The following is a 23,991-nucleotide window of genomic DNA, read 5'->3' as shown; positions in this document are numbered from 1 at the left end:
AGCTTTTTTTGTAAGCCACAAAACCTTTTCCTCCCACAAAATCTTAAGTGCTTCCCTAAGACAGAACACAGATGAATGCATAACCTCTCCAGTGGGGGAGGTGGGGGTGGGATGGCCGAGCAGGATGCCCCCGCCCCAGTCCTGGCTGAGCCCAAAGTCCCGGCTTTTAGCCCCTGGGCACACCACGTTAACAGTGCACACAAGACCTCTTGAAGTGGTGCTGTCACTGCCTCATTTCTCAGAGGAGAAAACTGAGACTCTCTGAGGGGGAAGGACCCGAGCTCAGGTCCCAGCGTGTCACTCAGAGCTGGGATTGGAACTCGGGTCAGGTGGGCAGCACGGCCCATGTTCTCACCCCACCCCATGGTGCCTCTGGTCTTCAAGTCACAGCTGAGGCCCAGAGGGGGATACCTGTTCCTGCTGGTGCATCAGAAAGAAAGCATGCTCACTCTGGATTGGTGGGTGGGGTAAGAACTCCACCCCGTATGGGGCACCTGGGCTCATGGCCCCACCTCAGGGCTGGGTCAAAATACACAGCACGCTCGGGGTGGTGGGGGGAATAGTTCTGTGTTGAGGCCTCACAAAGCTGAAGACAGAGACAGTCATGGGAATGCCTTTGGCTACAAGTAACAGAAAATTCCAGCTTGGCTGAAGGCAGTCTGTTATCTCACAGAACACAAAATGCCAAGTTAGGGGGGTGGCCAGGATTGGGTGATTTATTGACTCAAAGACCTAAGTTCTTTCTCCTCTTTGTGTTCTGCCTCCGTCAGCCTCCAAGCTGGCTCCCCTCATTCTCAAAGTGGCTGTCCTTCAACCAGGTAGTCACAGTGTCCAGTGGAAGAGAAGGTGATGTTTTCTGCAGGTGTTTTCTGTTTGTTTTTTTAGCAAAGAAATTTTTTCCCAAAGTCACCCAGCAGACAGCCCATATACGCTCTCCCCAAAGTCTCACTGGGCAGAAATACAGTACAGACCCATCCATACCCATCCCAGACAAGTGGCCTCACTCAGGATTTGCCCCCTGGGCGAGGTGTCTGGTCACCTTCCTCAAACAAAGGAGGAGTAAAGTCAGCCTCTGTTTACAGGTTGAGGGGGGATTAGGCTGACACCCAAAAGGTCTGCTGCAGGACCCGAAGCCAGGCAAGCCCATCTCGAAGGAGGCCGTGGATGGAGCTGGCTGGCTGGCGGACACAAAGGGTGTTCACCTTTTTCCCTTCCTGGTTTAATCATCTCTTGTTTTGTCAGCTCACAAAAGCTGAATGAACATGCCTGAGGGCAAGGTAGAGGAATGTGCTGTAGAAAGTAAAAGTTAGGGTGATCTATTCATAGAATGGACCCCCTGCGGCCATTGCAGAGAGGGGGGTTCGTGTGGACTGACACGGAGAGAGCTACAGAACATACGGTTAAGGTGAAAGGGTGCACAGCAAGCTTATGATCTGCTGCCATTTATTTTACAAAGTGGGAAGGATACACACTCCCTCTCACACACGTGTGCTTGTGTGCGCACAGCTCCCTGTTGAAGAAGAAGAAAGGATGGGTCTTGGTTGCAGGGAGAGACTGAGGTGTCAGGCGGCACCTCTGTGCTCTGTGCCATTTGTACGGTTTCATTTGACTTTTATTCTGAACACATCATTACTACCTCCAGAGATAATCAGTTAGTGTAAGCTCCTCCCCGAGATTTTTCTCTAAACCTGCAGCAGCCCAGTTCTTTCAAACATTTTTAAAAAATGTTTTTTAATGTTTATTTTTTGAGAGAGAGGAAGAGACAGAGTGCAAGCGGGGGAGGGGCAGAGAGAAAGGGAGACACAGAATCTGGAGCAGGCTCCAGGCTCCGAGCTAACAGCACAGAGCCTGACGTGGGGCTCGAACTCACGAGCCACAAGATCATGATCTGAGTCAAAGTCAAACGCTCAACTGATAGAACCACCCGTGCGCCCCTCTTTCAAACATTTTTGATCATTACCCGAAACAGGGAAAGCATTTTACATTTACAACCCCCCAACGGATGTCCAGAATGAAGCTTCACAAAGCACTTACCCTTACTGATGTTTTTTATTCCAGTCTGTTTGGTTTGGGGGCCTTTTCCCCCTTAATAATGGTCAGGAGCCACTCAAATGATTTAATGGCCCACAGTTAGGGAAAAACTGTATGGTTCCTTTTTGTAAAAAAGACAAAACAAAAAAAACTCAATAATAATACAGTGTAACTGTGTATGTAAAAAAAGGAAGAACAGAGTCATGCTTTGTACTGTGCCTTGTACTCAGACATCTGTCCTCGTTCGTAAACAAACCTACCTTACTCTTTGAATTGGCTGCATAGGTTTTGATCATATGGGGGTACTTGGAACATCTGTTAATCCCTTGTTAAAAGATGTTCAGGCCTGGGGCGCCTGGATGGCTCAGTCGGGCATCTGACTTTGGCTTAGGTCATGATCTCACGGTCTGTGAATGCGAGCCCCGCATCGAGCTCTGTGCTGACAGCTCAGAGCCTGGAGCCTATTTCAGATTCTGTGTCCCTCTCTTGCTCTGCTCCTCCCCTGCTCATGCTGTCCGTCTCTCTCTCTCAAGAATAAATAAAACATTAAAAAAAAAAAAAGATATTCAGGCCGGGTCTAATTTACTGTTTTGGTTTTTTTTTAAGTTTTTATTGTGTTAAGTAGTGGGGCTTGAACTCATGGCCCCAAGATCGAGAGTCGAACAAGCCTCCCACAGAGCCATCCAGGCACCTCTAACTTGATTACATACAGTGTTGGCAGTGAACATCCTTGTATGTGCCTACAAGTACTTGGACAGGCTTTTCTGTCACACGGATTTCTGAGAGGTCAGATGTTAAACCACCGCCACTCATCCTTCACTTCTCAGCTCAGATGCCCTCGCCTCCCTGGGGAGGCTCCCTGGTCACCCTGCCATCCCTTCCTGGTGTTATACACTCCATGGCTCCCTGGACACCCCCCCACACACACCAGTTTGCAGCTGTGGCCACATGAATAGATGTTGCTAAATCATAGAAAGCATATCTAGTCAGAGCTTGCTTGTTTTAAAAGAAAAACATTTTTTTTAACGTTTATTTACTTTTGAGAGAGAGAGAGCGCGCGCACGCACACACAAGTGGAGGAGGGGCAGAGAGAGAGGGAGACACAGAATCTGAAGCCACCCAGGCGCCCCTGAGAGCCTGCTTTTTTTAAATCCAGTCTGACATCTCTACCTTTTGATTTGGCCATTGAAACATTCACATTTAGAGAAATCATTGGTAATTATTGCATTTACATTCCCCGTTTTGCCATTTTCTATATGTTCACTACCTTTCTTGCTCTGTTCTTCCTTTACTGCCACTTTTCATGTTAAATAATGTATATTAGTGTACTGTTTGGATTCTTCCTGCTTTTTTCAGCTATTTTTCCCAAATTCTTATAATATGCATCTTAACAGTGTAATTCAAATTTAGTAACTTGGGACGCCTGGGTGGCTCAGTTGGGTAAGCATCCAGCTCTTGATTTCAGGTCAGGTCATGATCTCACGGTTTATGAGTTCGAGCTTGGCATCGAGCTGTATGCTGACAGTGCAGAGCTGCTTGGGATTCTCTGTCTCCTTCTCTGCCCATGCGCCTCCCTCCCCTCAGCGTGCATGCACGCTCTCTCTCAAAAATAAGTAAGCATTAAAAAAAAAAAAAAAGACTTTATTGTTTAAAAAAAAAAGATTTAGTAACTTAATTTCAATAAAATATAGAAACTTTTCTCCAGTATAGCCACATTCCTTTCCCCCTCTTTTGTGCTATATTTGTCATTTTATTAAATCTACATTTGTTATAAGCCCAACAATATAGTGTTGCTGTTGTTGCCTTTTATAATCTTCTATCTTTAAGGAAGTTAGAGAAGAAATAAAACATAAATCTATAGTCTCTAAAAAAATTTTGTTTTAATGTTTATCTTTTGAGATAGAGACAGAAAGACCGAGCACAAGCAGGGGAGGGGCAGAGAGAAGGAAACACAGAATCCAAAGCAGGCTCCAGGATTTCAACTGTCAGCACAGAGCCCGACACAGAGCTTGAACCCTCAGACTGCGAGATCATGACCTAAGCCAAAGTCAGAAGCTTAACTGACTAAGCCACGCAGGCGCCCCCTCTATAGTCTTATTCTAACCTGCAAATTGACTTTCTTGGATCCTTCATTTCCTCCATATGGATTCAGGTCATCATCTGGAGTCATTACCTGTTGTTTTCTTCTTCTTCTTCTTCTTCTTCTTCTTCTTCTTCTTCTTCTTCTTCTTCTTCTTCTTCTTTGTCTTCGTCTTCTTCTTCTTCTTCGTCTTCTTCTTCGTCTTCTTCTTCGTCTTCTTCTTCTTCTTCTCCTCCTTCTTCTCCTCCTTCTCCTCCTTCTTCTCCTCCTCCTCCTCCTCCTCCTCCTCCTCCTCCTTCTTCTTCTTCTTCTTCTTCTTCTTTTAGATTTTATTTTTACGTAATCTCTACACCCATCTTGGGGCTCAAAGTACAACCCCAAAACTGAGAGTTGCACACTTCACCAACTGAGCCAGCCAGACGATCCTGGAGTCATTTTCTTTCAGCCTGAGGACTTCTTTTTATTTCACCAGGCAGATGAGCTGGCAATCAGTTTCTCAGTCTTTTTATCTGAGAATGTTTTTATTTTGCCTTTATGTGTAAAGGATAGTTTTACTGGATACAGAATTCTTGGTTGGCGGTTTTTTCTTTCCACACTTTGAAAATGTCATTCCATACCATTGTTTCAAATAAGAAGTCTGTAGTTAATTATATTGTTGCTTCCCTTTATATGATGAATCCTTTTTCCCTTGACATTTTCAAGGTTTTTAATCTCACCATTTGACTTTGAACTTTTTCTGGATGTGAATATCTTTTTTTTTTTTTACTTTAATGTTTATTTATTTTGAGAGAGAGAGAGAGAGAGAGAGCACAGCAGGGGAGGGGCAGAGAGAGAAGGAGACACAGAATCTGAAGCAGGCTCCAGGCTCTGAGCTGTCAGCACAGAGCCTGATGCGGGGCTCAAACTCATGAGCTGTGAGATCATGACCTGAACCAAAGTCTGACCCTCAACCAACTGAGCCACCCACTCGCCCCTGGATGTGAATATCTTTGTATTTACCATTCATAGGGTTTGTGGAGCTTCTTAGATGTGTAGATGATTTTTTTTTTTTTCATCAAATTGGGGGAATTTTCAGCCATTATTTCTTCAAATCTTTCTTCTGCCCTTTTCTCTCTTCTCCTTCTGAAACTTTCATTGCACACGTGTTGGTTTGCTTGATGCTATTTCAAAGATTTTGGTATAGCAGAATGTCTTACTCATTGAACTAGGCAGGCAGATGGGAGGAGCCCCAGGCTAAAATGCCACAGAGTCCCTCTTTTCTTACCTGAAGTACAGCAGTTTTCCAAGCATAGATGATTCTTGCATTGCCATATGCCCTTGGTCAATTGCCAGAGTGCTGAAATGGTTGTTTTTGTCAATTTTGTGCTTTCTGGGGGGAGAATATTTGCCAGTCTCCTCATTCCATTATAGTCAAAAGTCCCACTCCTTCATATTACTACATTGACCTTCAAAAAGGATTTATTGACTTAGATGCCAAAGGCATTACTTTTCTCACTAAGTCCCTCTTACTTAAAATGGAATTGGAATTTTACTTAAATTTCATTATTTAGTTGCTTGTTTGTTTATTTATTGAGAGAGGCAAAGAGAGAGAATCCCAAGCAGACCCTGCACTGTCAGCACAGAGCCCCATGCAGGGACAGAGATCGTGACCTGAGCTAAAACCAAAAGTCAGACATTTAACCCACTAAGCCACCCAGGAGCCCCAATTTAAAAGTTTTAGGGGCACCTGGGTGACTCAGTCATTTAAGGATCTGACTTCAGCTCAGGTCATGATCTCACAGTTTGTGGGTTCAAGCTCCACGTTGGGCCCTGTGCTGACAGCTCAGAGCGTGGAACCTGCTTCGGATCCTGTGTCTCCATCTCTCTCCGTCCCTTCGCCACTCATATTCTCCCCTCCCCCACCCCATCTCTCTCAAAAATAAACATTAAAAAAAAAATTTAAGGAGCACCTCAGTGCTCAGTCAGTTGAGCATCTGACTTCAGCTCAGGTCATGATCTCTCATTTCGTGAATTCAAGCCCCTCATCAGGCTCTGTGCTAACAGCTCAGAGCCTGGAGCCTGCTTCAGATTCTGTGTCTCCTTCTCTCTGCCCCTCTCCTGCCTGTGCTCTGTCTCTCTCTCTCTCTCACACAAAAATAAACATTAAAAAAAAATTGGGGGAGGGGGGCGGCGCCTGGGTGGCTCAGTCGGTTTAGCATCCGACTTCAGCTCAGGTCATGATCTCAGTTCATGGGTTTGAGCCCCGTGTTGGGCTATGTGCTGAGAGCTCAGAGCCTGGAACCTGCTTTGGAATCTCTGCCTCCCTCTCTCTCTGCCCCTCCCCCGCTTGCGCTCTGTCTGTCTGTCTCTCTCTCTCAGAAATAAACATAAAAAATTTTTTTTTTAATTTAAGTTTTAAAAGTCACTTTGTCTCAGTGGAATAAACAGGTGGGTCCCCAACAGCTGGGTTCTGGTCAGCAGCATGAGGTTCATTGTAGTGTTAATTCCGTGGGAATCCAGCATTTCAGATACTGAGCTGGGGTTTTAGATTAGATCAGTAGGAATGGTGTCTGATGTATAGCGAGTGCTCAAAAAATATTTGAATGAAGAGGCTACTGAGCAAGTTATATTTTAAGTAAAAAAAAAAAAAAAGTTTACAGAACAATGTATTAATGTCATTCCGCTTATATAAAAATACAGTCCTCTACCCCCAAAAAAATTCTTCATGCTCCCCCCCCCCCAAGTAAAAGGTTCTACCTCTCTGATTGTATTCATGTGTATATTTGTAATGCATAGGAAAAGGGAGAGAGAGAGAGAGAAAAAGCACGAGTGACCGAGAGAGAGAGAGAGTGAGCCGGGAAACTGTAAACCTTGTTTACCCCTAGAGACGGGTAGGACCCCCACCTCTAGCTATGTAAGTCGTGCCCAGGAGACAGGGAACCTCGGGGTGCATCCACCCACAGGGGGTGACTGTTTTGGATTCCCAGTGGTACCAAATGTGCCAGAAGGGCATTCCTGGGGTGGGATTGGGGGGCGGGGGGGGGGGGGAACCTCCTAGGCAACTTGGCCTTCTCCCTATATAGATTTCTGTATTGGAACTTTCCACAGCAGCGATGTATTTGTATACCTCTTGTGCAAAGGAATTTTTTTGTTTCCTAAGAGTACATTTAAACAGATCAGTTCTGCATAATGGGGAACATACTTGATTGCTTATTTCTCTTGTTTTTACTTTGCAGTGACGTGAGCTCCAGGGCCGGCTACCCTGCTCAGGTTTACAAAACCGCCAGCACAGAGACCCCTCGGTCCTCCCAGGTGGCCCAGCCCAGCCCCTTCCAGCTGTCCGCCTCCGTCCCCAAGTCCTTCTTCTCCAAGCAACCCGTTCGCAATAAGCACCCCACAGGGTGGAAGAGGGCAGACGAGCCCCCGCCACGGCCACTCCCCTTCACTGACCCAAAGAAGTAAGTGCCTGGACGCCCGGCAAGGTTCTACGAGAGCCAAGCCAGGCGTCTCTGGGTGGGGAAGGAGGGGACACCTCACTCACTCATTCAGCAGGATGCTGTGCCAGTCCCACACCATCTCTGTGGACAGAGATCCCTTAGTTGGGTGTTCACAGGGCCCCTTGGCTGCCCAAGGGGCACAGCCTTCAAGGAGCTGCTATGCAGGAGACGGGGTTTGGGGAAGGCTGAGCAGGATGGAGGCTGAGAAGGGAGAGGAGGTGGCTTCTGGATGGATGAGCTGAAAGGAGAGCCGCCAGGGTTGCCTGGCAGACCAGACGAGGGTTAAGAGGAAGGGCGAGGTTGAAGAAGACTCTAGGTCCTGTAGCCGGAAGGGCAGGCTTGCCTTGAGGTGAGGGCTGAGCTGAGGAGCAGGCTTGGCTGGGGGAGAGTCCCGGGCGGGTTACGTTCTCGAAGCACAGAAGACATCAAGGAGGAGGCGGGGTAAGGAGTCTGGAGCTGAGGGGAGAAGTCAGGCTGGAGGGGGAAATTTGGGTGTCGTCTCACAGGGGCACGAGGCTAGAGGCATACCCCAAGGCCGGGAGTGTGGGTAGAGAGGAAGGGGGAGTGCAGGGCAGGGCCAGAGTCCTCAGTGTGCAGAGAGTATGCTCTGCATAGGAGGAGCCCGGGTGAGGAGCCTGGGCATGATGGGCTGTGAGCTGGGCGTCGCTTTGAGCCTCATGGAGGTCCCCCAGGGTGCAGGAGAGAAGGGTAGGGTGGAATGGGAGGAAACTGTGTGCTCAGCTCATTTGAGGCATTTTGCTCTACTGTAGAGCAGAAGAGAGGGGAAGAGTGTGCATTAGGGAAGGATTTCTGTTTTAAGTTAGAAGACGATACCTCACATTTACTGAGTGCTCACTGTGTGCCAGTCTCAGTTCTAAGCTCCTGTACGTGAATTAGTTCCCTGAGTCCTCACAACAGCTCTGTAAGGCAGACCTGCCATTCACCCCATTTTACAGATAAGGCAACTGAGGCCCCGAGTCACTCAGCTGGTAAGGGATAGAAGTGGTCCAAGGCTCCTCTTCCATTGGGTGTGGAGGGAATCTGCCCTCCTCCCCCAGTTCTTTGTAAAGTCTTTCATGACCTGGGTGGACCATTCAAATGTGTGGATGACGCAGAGCTCAGAAGGAGACAGGTGTCAGGAAGACAGAAACGTGACCCTGCAGATGTCCGCAGGAAAGGCTGGGCAACTCACACCGAGAGTCCAGTTCACACGCATCACTCACAGCCAGGGACACGCGGGAGTCTAGGCTCTGACCCTCCGCTCACCTCCACCCCCGGGCTGGATGACGAGGGCTCCGTTGACCAAGCACACAAGTACCAGGCACCGGCTGCGGCATGTGCTTCGCCGAAACTCCTGCGCAGACCCTGCTTGGCCGGCTTCCTCCCTCCTCTGGCCTCCCATCCTCCCGCTCGCCCCCTCCCTTCTCCACTCCACTGGCCTCTGCTGCACCTCATGCTTACCAAGGCTAGGCCAACCTCAGGGCCTTTCCGGGGGTTCTCTAGTGCCCGGAAAACTCCCCCACCCCGCCCCAGATCTCAGGGCTGTCTCCAGGAAGCTTAGTCTGATGCCACCTCGTCAGATGGGCCTTCCCAACTAGACCTGGCCCCTGCCGTCATTCGGTCACTTCTCTCGTTCTTCTGGAGAACAGGTGCCATGTCTCGGCTGCCTGGCGCTCCGGGTGCTCCTTCAGTGAACGTACGTGCCATGCATCTCGTCGCGTTCTCGCTGCAACCCCATAAGATACTATGAGACCCCCACTGTTCAGGGTGGCCGGAGGGTCAGTCCCTGCTGACCCCCTTCTGCTCTTCCACCACGGCAGCCGCTCTGGCTGTCCTTCCCCCGCGTGCGTACCTACTAGGGCCGCGCCAGTGAGGTGCCACAGACTGAGCGGCTCGACTCCAGAAATGTACTGTCTCACAGTTCAGAGGTCAGATGTCCGAGATCAGGGCACTGGCCGGGTCGGTTCCTTTTGAGGGCTGCGAAGGGGAACCTGTTCCAGCTGGTCTCCCAGCTGCTGCAGATTTGCAGGCCACGTGTTGGACTCCGTGGTCTGTAGATGCATCTCCTCAGCGTCCGCCTTCGTCCTCACGCAGCCTCCTCCCTGTGGGCGCGTCTCTGTGTTGGCGTTTCCCCCTTTTATGAGGACACCAGTTACTGGACGAGGGTCCATCCTCATTGTCTGAGACCCTATTTCCAAATAAGGTCACGCTCTGAGATACTGGGTTTGTACTTCAGCATCTTTTTGATGGGAGGGGACCCATAACACCACCTCTCAGGTCTTAACCCAGACACGCCATCCCTGGGGAAATTCGGTCAAGCCCACACGAGGCTCATCCCTTCCACTGACCTCATGCTTCTTCCCTTCTGCGGCACCTGTCCCAGGGTACATCAGAGCATCATTTCCTGGCGGCTGGCTTCCTCTCTGTCCCCCATGGTGGACTGAGAATTCCAGGAGAGCAGAGGTGCCATGAGCCCCACCCCGGGGCCCAGTACACAGTAGGTGCTCAGGTGATATGCCTGAATATATGATAACACTGAACAAACAAAAACCCACTTTTCCCTATGATAAGACTCAAACAGGGCTTTTTATAGATGTGTATATTTGTATAAATGTATGTGTGTAAACTAAGTATATAAAATATATATATAAAAATATCAAATAGGGGCGCCTGGGTGGCTCAGTCGGTTGAGCGACTGACTTCGGCTCAGGTCATGACCTCACAGTTTGTGAGTTCGAGCCCCGTGTCGGGCTCTGTGCTGACAGCTCGGAGCCTGGAGCCTGCTTCGGATTCTGTGTCTCCCTCTCTCTCTGCCCCTCCCCCGCTCATGCTCTGTCTCCCTCTCTGTCAAAAATAAACATTAAAAAAAAAATTTTTTTTTAAATATATATCAAATATTTGGGGACACACATAAAATAGTTTCATGGCTTCTTATAATATTCAATAATTTAGTTATAGATACATTTTTTTAAAGATTTTATTATTAAGTGATCTGCACCCAACATGGGGCTTGAAGTTACAACCCTAAGATCAAGAGTTACACGCTTCATGGACTGAGCCAGCTGGATACATTTTTTAAATCACATGCAGAAGATAATATGTTAATTTAGAATGATTGCTTTTGTCCACACACTCGCATTTCATAAAGTTGTTTTATTCAGATTCTCTCTGAGCATTTTGGAGATAGTGTCTTTATCATTGTTAAAGATACTTCTAAAAAAAAAAAAAAAAAAAAAAAAAGATACTTCTGAGTCACCTAACCTAATTTTCCAGAAAACACCGTCTTCAAGCTAAATTATTTGAGGTTAAACATACCTTTTTTTTTTCCTGCCTGTGAAGCTGTCACTGAAATTTAATCCCAAGGCACAAGAACTCACTTGCATAACTTATTTACCTCCGTATGTTAATACCCACTTTACCAACTACTGTCAGAAGCCCTTCCCCTACATTAGCTCATTTAATCCTCACTATGCAAGTACTTTGCATCCCATTTTCCAGATAAGAAAAATTGAGGTACAGAATGGTTACGTTACTTGCCCAGATTCACTCAGTTAGTTAAGGTTAATCACTGCAAATGTTATGTTCGTTCGTTGTGTAATTTGTCCCCACAAGGTCACCACATATTATGAGCTCATCACCCACCCCCACCAGGAGTAATTACCAAACCTGTCTTTCTTTCCTTCCCTTTTCCTTAATTCCGGTCAAAGACCTCTAACATGCCCCATGGAGAAGTGCTAATGGCCTCATCCAACGCAGGGGTTCTCCCTTTCAGCCTGACTGCTGGGCTCGGGCTGTACAGACCCAGCCCCATTGATCCTCCTCACGAGAGGGATCTGTTCTTACCTCCCATTTCTAGATGAGGAAACTGAGGCACAGTTAGAAGTACATAGCCAGGTTACCCAGCTTTCTAGCTGAGTAACGGAGCCAGGATTCATACCTGGCAAGGTAATTAACCATCAGAGTGTCTTGTCATATAAACCACCCAAGGAGGACTCCTGTCCAGGGCAGCGACTCCTATTTCCTGAGGACTAATTTCTTGGACAGAGCAGTGTCCTCTGTATTTGGGCACGTGCTCTAGTTGACCAAACGATGGAGTAAGCTAGTGAAGGACAGAGGATCTGTGCTGTGTCTCTCGTGCTCGGCCCTTCTGCTGCAGGCCCTGGTCAACACTGGGGGAGGGACAGGCCGACAGTTCTGCCTCAGGAGATGGCCAGACACCCCTGTTTTGACCACTTAATTCTGCTGGCCATCACAGAACAGCGTGAGGGTCAGGATGGGAATCCGTCAGCTGCCGACCCCCACCTTAACCCGTCAGTTTCCCTCTCTTTAAAATGGGGTGACAGTCATCCCTAGCTCCAGGGTTGTGAGGATTTAGTGAGTTAATCCATGGGAGCTTCTCCCCACCCCACCATGTTCCAGCAGCACAGAGCTTAGCAGGTGAGGGTGTGACCACGCCAGCGTGTTTCTCTACCGGCAGCGGCAGGAGATGCGAGGCTGGAGCTCAGATCGGGAGGTGGAGTCAGCAGCCCCTAGCCGTCCTGGGCATCTCCTCCCCGGCAGGCTGATCTTAACCCAACTGAAGGGACGGCAGTGCCCCTGTGGGCTAGAGTGGCCCCTGGGCCCCACCCTAAGAAGCCTCCCCCACAAACAGGCACAGCCAAGAACAGGCCGCTGCTCTTCCAGGGAACGGCCATACTGACACCACGTGTCTCCAAGTGTCACACTAGTCAGCGACATTACACAGGGTTGTTTGGACTCATACAGGTCGGGCCCTGCCCGACCCTGTCCCCGCAGACTCTGGGCCCAGTAAGGAGGCAGGCCCTAGCGAACAGTTTCTGTTGTCACACTTAAGGACCCAGGCCCCAAGCATCCTCACGTAGGGCCCCTGAGGGGACGAGGGGAAATACCGTGTGTGGGGCAGCCTGGATAGCAGGAGCGAGTGAGCACTCGGGGTGACAGGGGTAGTCCCTGAGTCTGACCGTCTCAGTTCACATCCCAGCTCCACCAGCACCTGTCGGCATCGGTGCCCCCACCTGTGGGGTGAGGCGATGGTAGAACCTCTCTCACGGCAGCCGTGAGGAAAGAATGCAGCCACACACGAGACACCAGCACCGGGGCGAAGGCCCAGCAGTTCACCAGGAGCAGCTGCTACCACGACCCATGCACGGTCGAGCACGGCTTCCATCATGAGTGAATCTCACGGTGGCTCAGAGCATCCGGCAAATGTGGATGCTGAGTGTCCTCAGCTCACTGTGCCTCAGTTGCCCCAGCCTCAAAAGGGGAGGACAGGAGTACCCATCCTAGAGGTGACGTGAGGATTTCAGTGAATCACAGGGAAATGCCTGGTCACTGTTGGCTGGGCTGACAGGCACTGGCGTCTATTGGTTGACGGCTGGCCTTCGGGCTCCTTCCTTCCTCGGATTTAGGTCCAGCTCAGCGCAGCCACCAAAGGAGCAGGGGAAAGCCTGTCCCCAACATCCACCCCCCACTCCTCCCACGGCAGGGCAGGCCGCCACTGCTTGCTCCTACAGGGCTCTCCCAGCCATCCTTCCAGGAATATCCTCCCTCCGCCTGAGGTGCAGACCTGCTGTGTGTCCTCGCCAGCTGTGCTGGCACAGCCCCCAGCTCAGACAGGCTGACAGCGGTGCTAATTAGCTTAATTAACTCGGCCCCGAGGGAGCCGCCCCAGTTGGAGGCCAGAGCCCAGAGTCAGCTGGGAGCAGGCCCGGCCAAGTCAGAGCCGTTGGTCGCCTTCCACCTCTGGCCCTTGTGTCACAGGAAAAAGGAGTTGCTGTTGTCTGGCTCCTTACTGCAGAGCCTTCTTTGTAAGTTGCCTTTCTTTTTTCTCCACTGCAAGTGGTTTAATTCCACGACACGGCAAAGTCCCAAGTTCAGGCAACATGGGCAAATTAGAGATTATGTCCGGTGCTGTAGGGCAGACATCGAGAGAAGGCACATCCTTCCTGGCGTTTTCTTCATTTGAACTTTGAAAGGTAAAACGTGCGCAGGATAAAAACCAAACTAGTACAAAAGGGTTTGCAACACAAAAGAAGCATCTCTCCCTTCTGTGGCGCCCAGCGGCCCAGCGCCCCTCCCCACATGCAGCCATAGCTCTGTTTCTGCTGCATCCTTCCTGGAATGTTCCAAACATGATGAAGCCCCTGTGATCGTGCGTGCTTCTTCCCCCACCCTCCTCTTCATTTGCCAGTATGGTTCCCCGTCTCTACCCTTCTGCCTTTTTCTCTTTCTTGCTCTTCTCTTAACCTCGGTGACGGTTCCATGTTAGCACCAAAGAGGTGATCTCATTCTTTTGAATAATCAGAGAGCGGTCTGTTTTGTCCTCAGGGATCATTAGGTTTTGACAATTACGGAGACCAGAGATCTTGAGAAAAAGGAAAAAGATCAGAATGTGCGAGCCCGGTTCGGTTGGCTTTGTTAACCTGGAACTGATACCACTTTATTTTTTTTTTTTTTTTTAAATTTTTTTTTTTTCAACGTTTTTTATTTATTTTTGGGACAGAGAGAGACAGAGCATGAACGGGGGAGGGGCAGAGAGAGAGGGAGACACAGAATCTGAAACAGGCTCCAGGCTCCGAGCCATCAGCCCAGAGCCTGACGCGGGGCTCGAACTCACAGACCGCGAGATCGTGACCTGGCTGAAGTCGGACGCTTAACCGACTGCGCCACCCAGGCGCCCCATGGAACTGATACCACTTTAAATTATTGCTCAGAATTTGCAGTGTAGGAAATACGTTGGAAAATTCTTCCAGGAGGAAAAGAATTAAGAGCACAAATGATCGATTTGACTCTCCAAACTGAATTCCGTCGTCCTTTTCCCCTTTAGACGCGTCGTGGCAGCACACAGACAGTGTCGGGCCGCGGGACCGGCTGCGGATGAGATGTGTTGCCGAGTTGAGGGTTGGGGGAGGCGGTCGTAGCAGGATGTCCTCTGGTGAGCCAGCCTTCCCCCGCAAAATCAGGAATGCCCCCAGGAGAGTCCTGGAGGTCCTGGGAGCTGGGAAGGAGATTTTGCAAATAAACACAAAGGAAACAGAGCAGGGAAGGAATACTTGTGTTCTTTGGCTTAACTTTTTAAGATATCTCTGTACTTTTTCCTCTTTCATGGAAGTCATTTAAGCTTGTTGTAAAAGGAAGGAAGAGGGGTGCCTGGTTGGCTCAGTCAGAGGAGTATGCGACTCTTGATCTTGGAGTTGTGAGTTCAAGCCCGACCATTGGATGTAGAGATTACTTAAATAATTTTTTTTTTTTTAAGAAAAGGAAGAGAGGGGGCACCTGGGGTGGCTCGGCCAATTAAGCGTCCAACTTTGGCTCGGGTCACCATCTCTCACTTCATGAGTTCGAACCCTGCGTCAGGCTCTGTGCTGACAGCTTGGAGCCTGGACCCTGCTTCGGATCCTATGTCTGCCCCTCCCCGACTCACACTCTGTCTCTTTGTCTCAAAAATAAATGAACAGAAAAAAGAAAAGGAAGAGAGGAAGGTTGGCAGGAAGGGGATGGGCAGGTGGGTTAGTGGGTTGGTTGGGAGGAAGGAAGGTTGGTTCTGTGTGATTCACACTGAACAGCTACTTCTGAGTGCTTGCAACATGGCAAGCCTTGTTCCCCACACAGAACAGGATGCAGATGGCTGCAGGTGAGGTGGGAGTGGGACCACAAGCACACAAGTGCCCACGACAAACTGCCAGGAGGTGAACAAGTGAAGCAGCACTCAGGATTGCGCGATCGAGCACATCTGGGCTGGGAGGGAGCGCCAGAGGGCTGAGTGGTCAGGGAGGCCTCTCTGAGGAGGCAACATTTGAGAAAAGCTGGATGGGTGAAAAGCTGCCATTCATGGGAAATGCCATTGAGGACACTCTGGGCAGACACAACAGCCAGTGCAAAGGCCCTGGGGCAGGAATGTGTCTGGCATGTTTAAGGAGCATTGGGAGGCCTGTGTGGGAGGAGATGAGGGCAGAGGCAGAGGAGGGCTTATCGTCAAGGATCTCATGGCTGTGGTGAGGCACATTCTTAGAAAGTGAATCCCCCAAGGGTACCCATCTTTTGGAGTTGAGAGTTTGGTAAATGTTAATGTATCAAACTAAGCTGTGTGTAAACTTAGTTACTGCTAAAAATGATTTCACGCTATACATACCACTTCTTTATTTCTGTGCTGTATCTGAGAGAACCTCTTCCGGTGTCATGTGGATCAGGTCTGCCTCTCTTACTCTGTGGGGCCATCGTCCTTCTCTGGGAGGCTTCACCCTTCCCCTCCCAGAAGTAGAGCCCCTCGGGCCGAGAGTATGCATGTTTGAAAGTGTTCTGCGGGGGGGTTTGCATCTGTCCCGGAGGACGGCCTTGTAAACGGTGCCCCTTTTTGCCATAGACAGGCTGAGGTCCCAGCCGGCTCCCTCTCCAGGAGAGATGGGCACAGCACATGACATGCCCTGCGCTGAGTCCCACACATCACCCCCTTCCTTGCAGGGGATTCTGGAAAATGGCGAAACCCCTTTGGCATGGGGAGGGGTAAGCCCCCTTCCAGCTCCCATGGGAGGAACTCACTGAGGGCGTATACGCTTTCTGTGTCTCTTTTTTGGATCTAAAGCTTTTCATTTGCCCAGAGAGCACACTTCAGAGAACACCGTAATGGAGCCAGCATTACCCTAGACCTGGAATTCTAATTTGGGGAGGAATATGACCTGAGAAGAAAAAAAACTCGCCACCCTATCTTCCTTCTTTTGTTAAAATCCCAAGGTGGCAGCTGAGAAAATGAGAAAGGAAATACAGACTTCAAAACCCTCAGGAGCCCTAGACATCTTATTTCTTCCTGGGTTCAAAGACTTTTTCTTTCCTGAGTTACAAAATGATAAAGTCCAGGTGTCACCTTTTTTTAAAATAGTTGTTAAAATGATTATTATTGCGATAGCCCGCGATTAATAAACAGAGACAGTTCAGAAGGGTATCAGATAAAGAGGGAAAGTCCCTTCTCCCCACCTCCTAAAAAGACGCCTACTTCCCAGAGGTAATTTACCATTGTTCATGATTTCTCCCAGAACTTTTTTTCTGCATTTAAAAGATTATTACTAAACCAAACGCGATTACGTTCCACACACCGTTCATCCTTTACATGCCATGTCTGTGGTACAAACATGGCGGTCAAGTACAGTGGTAACGTCTGTAGGCCCTGCAGCCTGGTGGCCTCGGCTAGAATCCTGACTCCTCCACTCACAGGGGCTGTGTGACTTTGGACGCCTGTTGTGTAGTTACTCTAGTCCCTTTGTACCTCAGTCTCCCATCTGTAAAATGGGAGTAACAGTAATAGTGGCTCCCGGGGAGGCTGCTGTGCAGATTCAACGAGTTGTGCATGGAGTCCTCGGGATGGTGGACAGGGCCCGGTACACAGTGAGGGGCTGTTAGCTGTCATTATTTCCCTCCTGGTGACACCTCTGGTCAGGGACCCAGTTTTCACCAGGAAAGTCAGACCTGAGCCCAAAGGCTGGGCCAGAGTCTGAGAGCTAGAGGAGGCCTCAGGGGAAGTCCCAGGAGTGGAGGACGGGGAGCCCCAGGGGAGCCAGAGGATGACGGCCTGTGGGGCCAGCAGAGGGGTCAGGGGAGCAGTGGAGGAGCGTGCGCAGCTCGGGGCCAGCCTCCGGTAAGCAGTTGGGAATGCTTCCCAAGCATTGGCTCTGTCGGGTGCCAGCCGGCACTTTCTAGCAATCCCCACAGTGCTGGGAGGTCAGCACGTTCTCCAGAGGATCGGAGAGGTGGTGTGATGTACCTGCAGCCTCTCAGCAAGAACGACTCAGACCCAGGCCTGTCCGCCTCTGGGGGCTCCTGCTTTTATTTAGCCCCAGGCTGTGCCTCAGTGGCTTTTAGATGGCAGTGTTCTGGAAGGCAGCATGGGGTCCCAGTAGAAAAATGGGGATGGTGGCCATCAGGGGGCCCCAGGGCCCTGCCCCGGGTTCAGGTGCCTGATCTCTGGATCTTCCAGAAAACCAAAGTTAGGGACATCTGACGATGGACCCTGGGGGCCCCGGCCAGAGGTCTGCTCTCCGTGGCCCAGCACTCACCCCATGGGGACCTGGCTCCCAGGAGATTATCCCTCTGTGAGACGCCATGGGACCCCATCTCTCCTCTGCAGTTGGAAGCCCTGGTCTGGGCCACCCTCATCTCTCACCCCAACAGCTTGCAGGAACTTTCTCACTGTCTCCCTCCTCCCGCTCTTGGCCCCACTTCCGTGAGGGTCACTTTTCCATCCAGCCACCAGAGTGATCCTTCTAAAACACAAATCAGGATCTCACACTCACCAGTTCGGAATCTCAGAGGCTCCCCAGGTGTAGCCCCAGGTCTCCTCTGTGGCTCATTCCTGCAGTTCCTGCAAGATCTGTCCTGTCGCCTCCCAGACCTCCCCTCACACCACCCATCCCCCCCCCCGGCCCCTCACTCAGGCCACCCCGCCTGTGGGCCCCTCCACTCCTCACTTACCAAGCTTGAACTCCTCGTAGCCCAGCACCTGCTGTTTCCTCTTCCTGGAGTGCTCTTCCACCCTGTGGGCTCCCTCCTGCCTCCCCCAGACTTCTGTCCATATATTCGTTGTCAGTCTCCCCGACTGGAGGTCAGCGCCATGTTCACTGCTATGTGAACAAGGCATGGCCCAGAGCGGGTTCCCAGAAGATAGAAACACTTGCGGGACGAGTGAATGGTGAGGATAAACGCTGCCCCCCCACCCCAGCTCACCTTCACCAGGTGACACGGAGAAGGCTGTGGCCCCTCACCCGGTGGCGGTGGCAGCCAGCCTTGGGTCAGGACCGCTTTGAGAAGCAGCTTGAACCCCCACCCCCCCCAAGACCCCTCTGACCCCGATCCTGTCACTCTAGGCAGGTGGACACCAACACGAAAAACGTCTTTGGGCAGCCGCGATTGAGGGCGTCCCTCCGAGACCTCCGCTCCCCACGAAAGAACTACAAATCCACCATCGAGGACGACCTGAAGAAACTCATCATCATGGACAACCTGGCGCCGGAGCAGGAGAGAGACGCGGGAGTATGTAGGGGCCGCCCCACACACGCACACACAGTCTGGCGGGCCAGGCGGTCATGGGAGGGTGAGGGAGGAAGACAGGGCCCCCTGCAGTCACTCTGCCCGTGGCCTCCACCTGGGGCACTGCCGGTCCCGTCTGGGTGTATGTAGCTTCGCAGTCAGGGGTCGGGTCGTCACATTAGTCAGGGACCTAATCGCCAGCCTCGGTAGGCACGTGGGGCATTTCTTCCACACTAGGGTAGCTCATGTGACTGGGAAGGGATGCTCTTAACTGGCTCTCATGTCCTTCTCATGGAGCCCAGGCCGGAAGCAGCCTCCACCCACCCACCCTGCACGGTCCAAGAGTGGAGGCGGGTTCCCAGGAAAGTCAGGCTCCCTTAGACACTGCTTCCCTTCACTCTTGTGCCCACCTACTCCTGGTTGGCTGTGCTCTCCTGTGGGCCCAAGCTGGCCCCAGTCTCTCCAGGGCGCTGTCCCCAGCGGTCCCCACTGATGACTGGCGTTGCCTTCCCTGACCTTACCTGGAACGGGAGAGTGGCATTGGCCTCTTGAGGGCCAGAACCAAGTGGGGCGTGACTGGGGGAGGAGCTATCCCCAGGGGAAACTTGGGATTCTTTGAGCAGAAAGGGTCAAAAGCAGATGCCGGGTGGGTCAGAAACGCAGCCATCCAAGACGGGAAGGTGCCTCCGAGGACAGTGACCGTGAGCCAGGCCACGACCGCGGCCCATGACCCACCCTGTCTCGACAGCAGTCCCCACAGAAGAGCCTGCAGCGGACGCTGTCAGATGAGAGTCTGTGCAGCGGGCGGCGGGAACCCAGCTTCGCCAACGCTGCCAGCCTGGAGCCGGGCCTGCCCAGCGATGTGCTCTTCAGCAGCACCTGCGCCTTCCCCTCCAGCACGCTGCCCGCCCGCCGCCAGCACCAGCACCCCCACCCCCCTGGCGGCGGCAGCCCCAGCACCGTCCCTGCGACCGGCAACGGCTTCCCAGAAAAGAAATGTGAGCCCGGGCCCCTGGGGCTGGCGGGGGAGTCTCCCTGGCGATGGGAAGCGGGGGAGGGGGGACAGTCAGCACTGGAGATCCTCAGTGTTGGTGTCATCCATGGTAGGGAGGTGGGGTGCATAGGGATTTCAGTCGGGTACCGATGGTGTGGCACAGGGTGTCCCACAGAGCAGGGGATTGTCGGCCAGGCACCTGGGGGGTCACCTAGAAGTCTGGAGTGCCCCAAAATTGGAGTCATCTGAGACCAGAGAGAGGGTGTCAGCACCCCCTGCTGCAGCCTGGAGGGCCGTGAGGATCAGGCCTTACAGTTGCTGTGCCCCCAGATCCTGTCCCAGCACCAAGCAGATGGCTTCGCGAGTGTTTATTTACTTACCTGATTCCCCCCAAGTCTGCCAGCTCTTGGAGGGAGGGGGTGTAGGGATATGACTCATCCATCCTTTGACTCATCCAGCGACTGCTTACTGAGCATCCCCCACGAGGGGGGCACCGTGCACATGGCCCCCATCAGAACCGGTGCACCATTTCGGGCTGGCCCTGCCTTTGGTCCACCCTGCAATCCCTCATTCACAACCCCAAACACTCTACAACTGAGAGGTCATGCAGAAGTTTGGGCCAAGCTCACTGAGCAGCAAAACCCAACCCAGACGGACATGAGGCTATGTATTTGTTGTTCTTCTTTACCCCATCTGGTGTGAGTGACCGTGAACTTCACTGCAGAACACTGTTGTGTTGGATACGGGGTGCTGCCCAGCCGTTCTGGGTGTGGTATGTTATAGCACCTGCACAACTTTCTCCGATTCAAACAGATCTTGACTTCGGAGATGTGTCCCAGGGGTTTTGGCCGAGGGCTGTGTCCTGTATTATTGGGATGGAGCCTCCCAAAGCCTCCTCTCACTCAGTCCCCATCTCAGCTCGAGGCGAATCTACCCCTCACTGCATTAAACTGAGACTCAGATTAATACGTGGAAAACGCTTAGCACGATCCCTGATATGCGGGAAAAGCAGTAGCTATTTATTATTTTGTTAGCATTCTACCGTCTGGAGCAAGCATTTTAATCCATTGCGAGTCAGGCTTGTACCTCCGGACTGCAGAGCAGGGCTAGAACAGAGTATTAACAGGGACCTTCTAAACCCCAAACCCTCATGGGGTTGGGCTTTGAGCAGGGTCAGTGTCAGGCCACGCAGTCCAAAGGCAAGTGTCACTACCAGGCAGTGTGAATGCGGGCGAGACGTCTCGCTCTGAGCACAACTCAGGGCCGTAACAGCACCTCCCTCCTGGCCAGTTGGAGGTGAGGCTGGGAGATGATCCCCATGACACAACCCGGCATGGTGCTCAGCAGGAGGACATGTGGTCAGTCAGGCCTGGCCTTTCCTGCCTGAGTCACCTCCTGACCTCTCGGTGCCTCACGGCAGTCCTCTGTCCCCTCCCCTTTGGCAGCTGTGAGGCATCAGCAGGCCGAGGCCCGGGGCCTACAGCTGGCACGTGGGACTCAGCCGATGGCTGCGGCAAATGCGGCCGCTGGTGCTGTCACTCCCAGGGGCCTCTTTCTCTGCCTGGCCTGTCACACGAGGACCCAGCAGCTCTCCCCACGGTGACCCTGCCATAACCAGACACTGTCCACGCACTAACGACCTGGATTTATGTCTGCGGGCTGGCACTGCGTCCTCCGCTCCACACCTCCAGAAGCAGACTTCTGGCCTGTCCCCTGCCGTCCCATCTCAGGGCCAGCTTCCGAATCCTGAAGCTCCCCCTGCACCCTGGCTCACACTCACATCCCCTCTTCAGGAAGTACTTTTGCAAGTACAAAATAGATCCAGGGGCTGCTGCTTGTTCCCCTGCCCCCACAGCCTCACCTGTCCTGTCCGCTCTCCTCTCCCTCCTGGACCACGGCAGCCTCCTCACTGTCTCCCCGCTCCCCGCCCCGACACGGTCCGTCTTCTACACACAGCCAGAGAGAGCGCGTGAACACCTCTGTTGGGTCACATCCCTCCCTGCACAGAGCCACCTGAGTGGCTCTGTGTCACTCAGCAAAAGACAAAGTCCTGACCCACGAGGCCCCACAGTCCAGCCCCATCACCTCTGATTTCACCTCCTGCTACTCTGTTCCTCTCTCTCTGTCCCCACCCTCGTAAACACTGATACTCCCACCCCTTTTCCTGCTGGCATGTGTCATCTTCTAATAATTGTATTAATCGTTTGTGCTGTAACAATTCTGTAATGTTACACACTACAGAAAGTTTGTTTCCTTCACGTTGTCATTCTCCCCCATCTCCCGTCTCCACTCTTCCTACCCAGCCACCATCTCAGCCTCGGAGCTCTCGCTGGCCGATGGGCGGGACCGGCCACTGCGGCGCCTTGACCCCGGGATGATGCCACTGCCTGACACGGCCTCTGGCCTTGAGTGGTCCAGCCTGGTAAATGCAGCCAAGGCATACGAAGGTAGGCGCCTTCTGCCCAACCTGTCCTGGTCCCTACCGACCCCCTGCTGTGTTCTAGAAGGATCAGTGGAGGGCCTTGGGGCTTTGAAGTGGGACACGCTCAGGATCCAGAATTAGGGGGAGCAGGGTTCACATCCTGCCCTGTCACTTATTCACTGTGCAGTCCTGGGCAAGTGTCTTTGTCTCTCTGATCCCGTTACCTCATCTACGAAGCAGGAATGTGACCTGTGCCCACTGCCCAGGGCTACGGTGAAGATTACAGGAAACTGTGTGTAAAACATGTCAGGCACAGAACAAGCCCTCAAAAGACAGTGCCTTATGTTATATCACCGGGCAGACTTACAATAACCCAAATTGCATTTAGATTTGCTTTGGCTGCAGGTGGCAGAAAACCCAAGTTTTCTTGACTTAAATAGGCAAGTTAACAATGACTTAAATAGGCAAGGTTTTTATGCAGGTTAAAAGTCCTGAGGTGGGTGGTGTGGGCCTGGTGTGGCACTTCCACAAATTCATTAGGGTGCAGGCTCCTCAAACCCTCTGCTCTGCCATCTCCAGGGAGCCTTACCCTCATGGTCCAAAATGGCTGCCAGAGCTCTGGCCATCATGTCCAGCTCCAACCAGCAGGGGAGAGACACATCCCCTCCATTTAGGGACGTGTCTCTAAGCCTGGCGCTCCCCCTGCACTTACTTCCCAATGGCCAGAATATCACACACAGCCCCACCTAATAGCTTCAGGGCAGGCTGGGAAATGAGGCCTTATGCCCAACTAAAATTTGGGATGCGTTATTATGGAAAAAGGGAAAACAGGTGACAAGGGACAGCTAACAATCTCTGCCATTTCTTTCCCATGTGACTTGGGCGAGCAGCTTTGTCTTTCTAAGAGTCAACTGTAAAATGGGACTTCTGGTGATCCCTAACACACATGAACATGTTCTTCTGGCTCATTTTTTTCAGTATTTTTCAGACTATAGCTTTGCTGTCCTTCCTCCAGGAGGCTCTCCCTGATATCCCTTAGTCTAGATTAGGCACCTGCTCTGGGCTCCCACAGCCCTGACCCCTCTGCCTGTGCCTCCTCCCTCCCGGCCCTGACCTCAGGGCCTCCGCTGTCTAATGAAGGGTCTGTGTCCCCACTGGACTCTGAGGGCAGGACCTGGGGCCAGCTCGGTCACTACTGGCTTCCCAGCATGGGTCTGGCTCAGCGCAGGGTGCCTTAAACCAGACCCATACGGTACATGACCTTCATATTTCCATGTTTGGGCTAGTCCACATCTGGCAGGTGGCCCTGGAAGAAGCTTCCCTCCTACCGTGCAGTCTCTCCCAGTCACTGGGGGAAGGCAGTCAGGCCTCTGGTTATGGGTAAGGTGGCACAAGAGAGCAGTCAGGGAAGACCAGGCCAGGCCTCTGAATCACCGGGAGGGGAGTGGCTGCCAGCAGGGGCCCAGTGCTGCAGGCAAATTTGACCCTTCAGAGGCCTGACGCTCTCAGTGGGGGACAGGGTTGCTCCACGTGGCGTTCCCAGGAGGAGGTGACCGCGGGCCACCATGACGTTACAGAGCGTCTCTAGGGAGCCAGCACTTTATTACAGACATCACTTCTATTCTCTAGTGTGAGGGATGTGTTAGGATTCCCGGTTACAGATGAGGAAACTGAGGCTCAGCCACCAGAGTCACCTACCTGGCCAAGGGCACACAGGGCAAGGATTTAAGCCCGGACCTGAACGTTTTCCAGAAAGATGGGCATGGTTTCCTTTATAGAAAAGGAAACTGAGATGGCTCTTACACTTTTAAAAATACACTCAAGCTCTCTCCTAATAAAATAGATGCAAGTCACAACTCACTGAGCTACGCGTCCTCACCAGTCAGAACTGCAGAGATGGAGTTCGAGAGCACTGCTCGCGGGGGAGGGGAAAGGGGCCCCTCGCACGTGGCAG

General features: G+C 51.9%; 1 protein-coding gene across 11 annotated transcripts in view; it reads left to right on the top strand.

Annotated features, from left to right (window-relative positions):
• SIPA1L3 (signal induced proliferation associated 1 like 3) overlaps positions 1-23,991 on the top strand; it is a 236,991-nt gene that overhangs the window by 205,533 nt on the left and 7,467 nt on the right. For 10 of the 11 annotated variants that reach the window (XM_060650956.3, XM_060650963.3, XM_060650957.3 and 7 more), the window contains 4 exons: positions 7,327-7,548; positions 18,459-18,624; positions 19,370-19,619; positions 21,919-22,062. In XM_060650956.3, coding sequence (XP_060506939.3) covers positions 7,327-7,548; positions 18,459-18,624; positions 19,370-19,619; positions 21,919-22,062 — 782 coding nt within the window. The remainder of the gene's footprint in view (positions 1-7,326; positions 7,549-18,458; positions 18,625-19,369; positions 19,620-21,918; positions 22,063-23,991) is intronic. The other variant, XM_060650967.3, reaches the window with a different exon arrangement.

Source organism: Panthera onca, chromosome E2, assembly GCF_046562875.1.
Source record: "Panthera onca isolate mPanOnc1 chromosome E2, mPanOnc1 haplotype 2, whole genome shotgun sequence".
Taxonomy (NCBI): Eukaryota; Metazoa; Chordata; class Mammalia; order Carnivora; family Felidae; genus Panthera; species Panthera onca.
The sequence above is the reverse complement of the archived record's forward strand: the minus strand, read 5'-3'. Positions and strand labels throughout refer to the sequence as shown.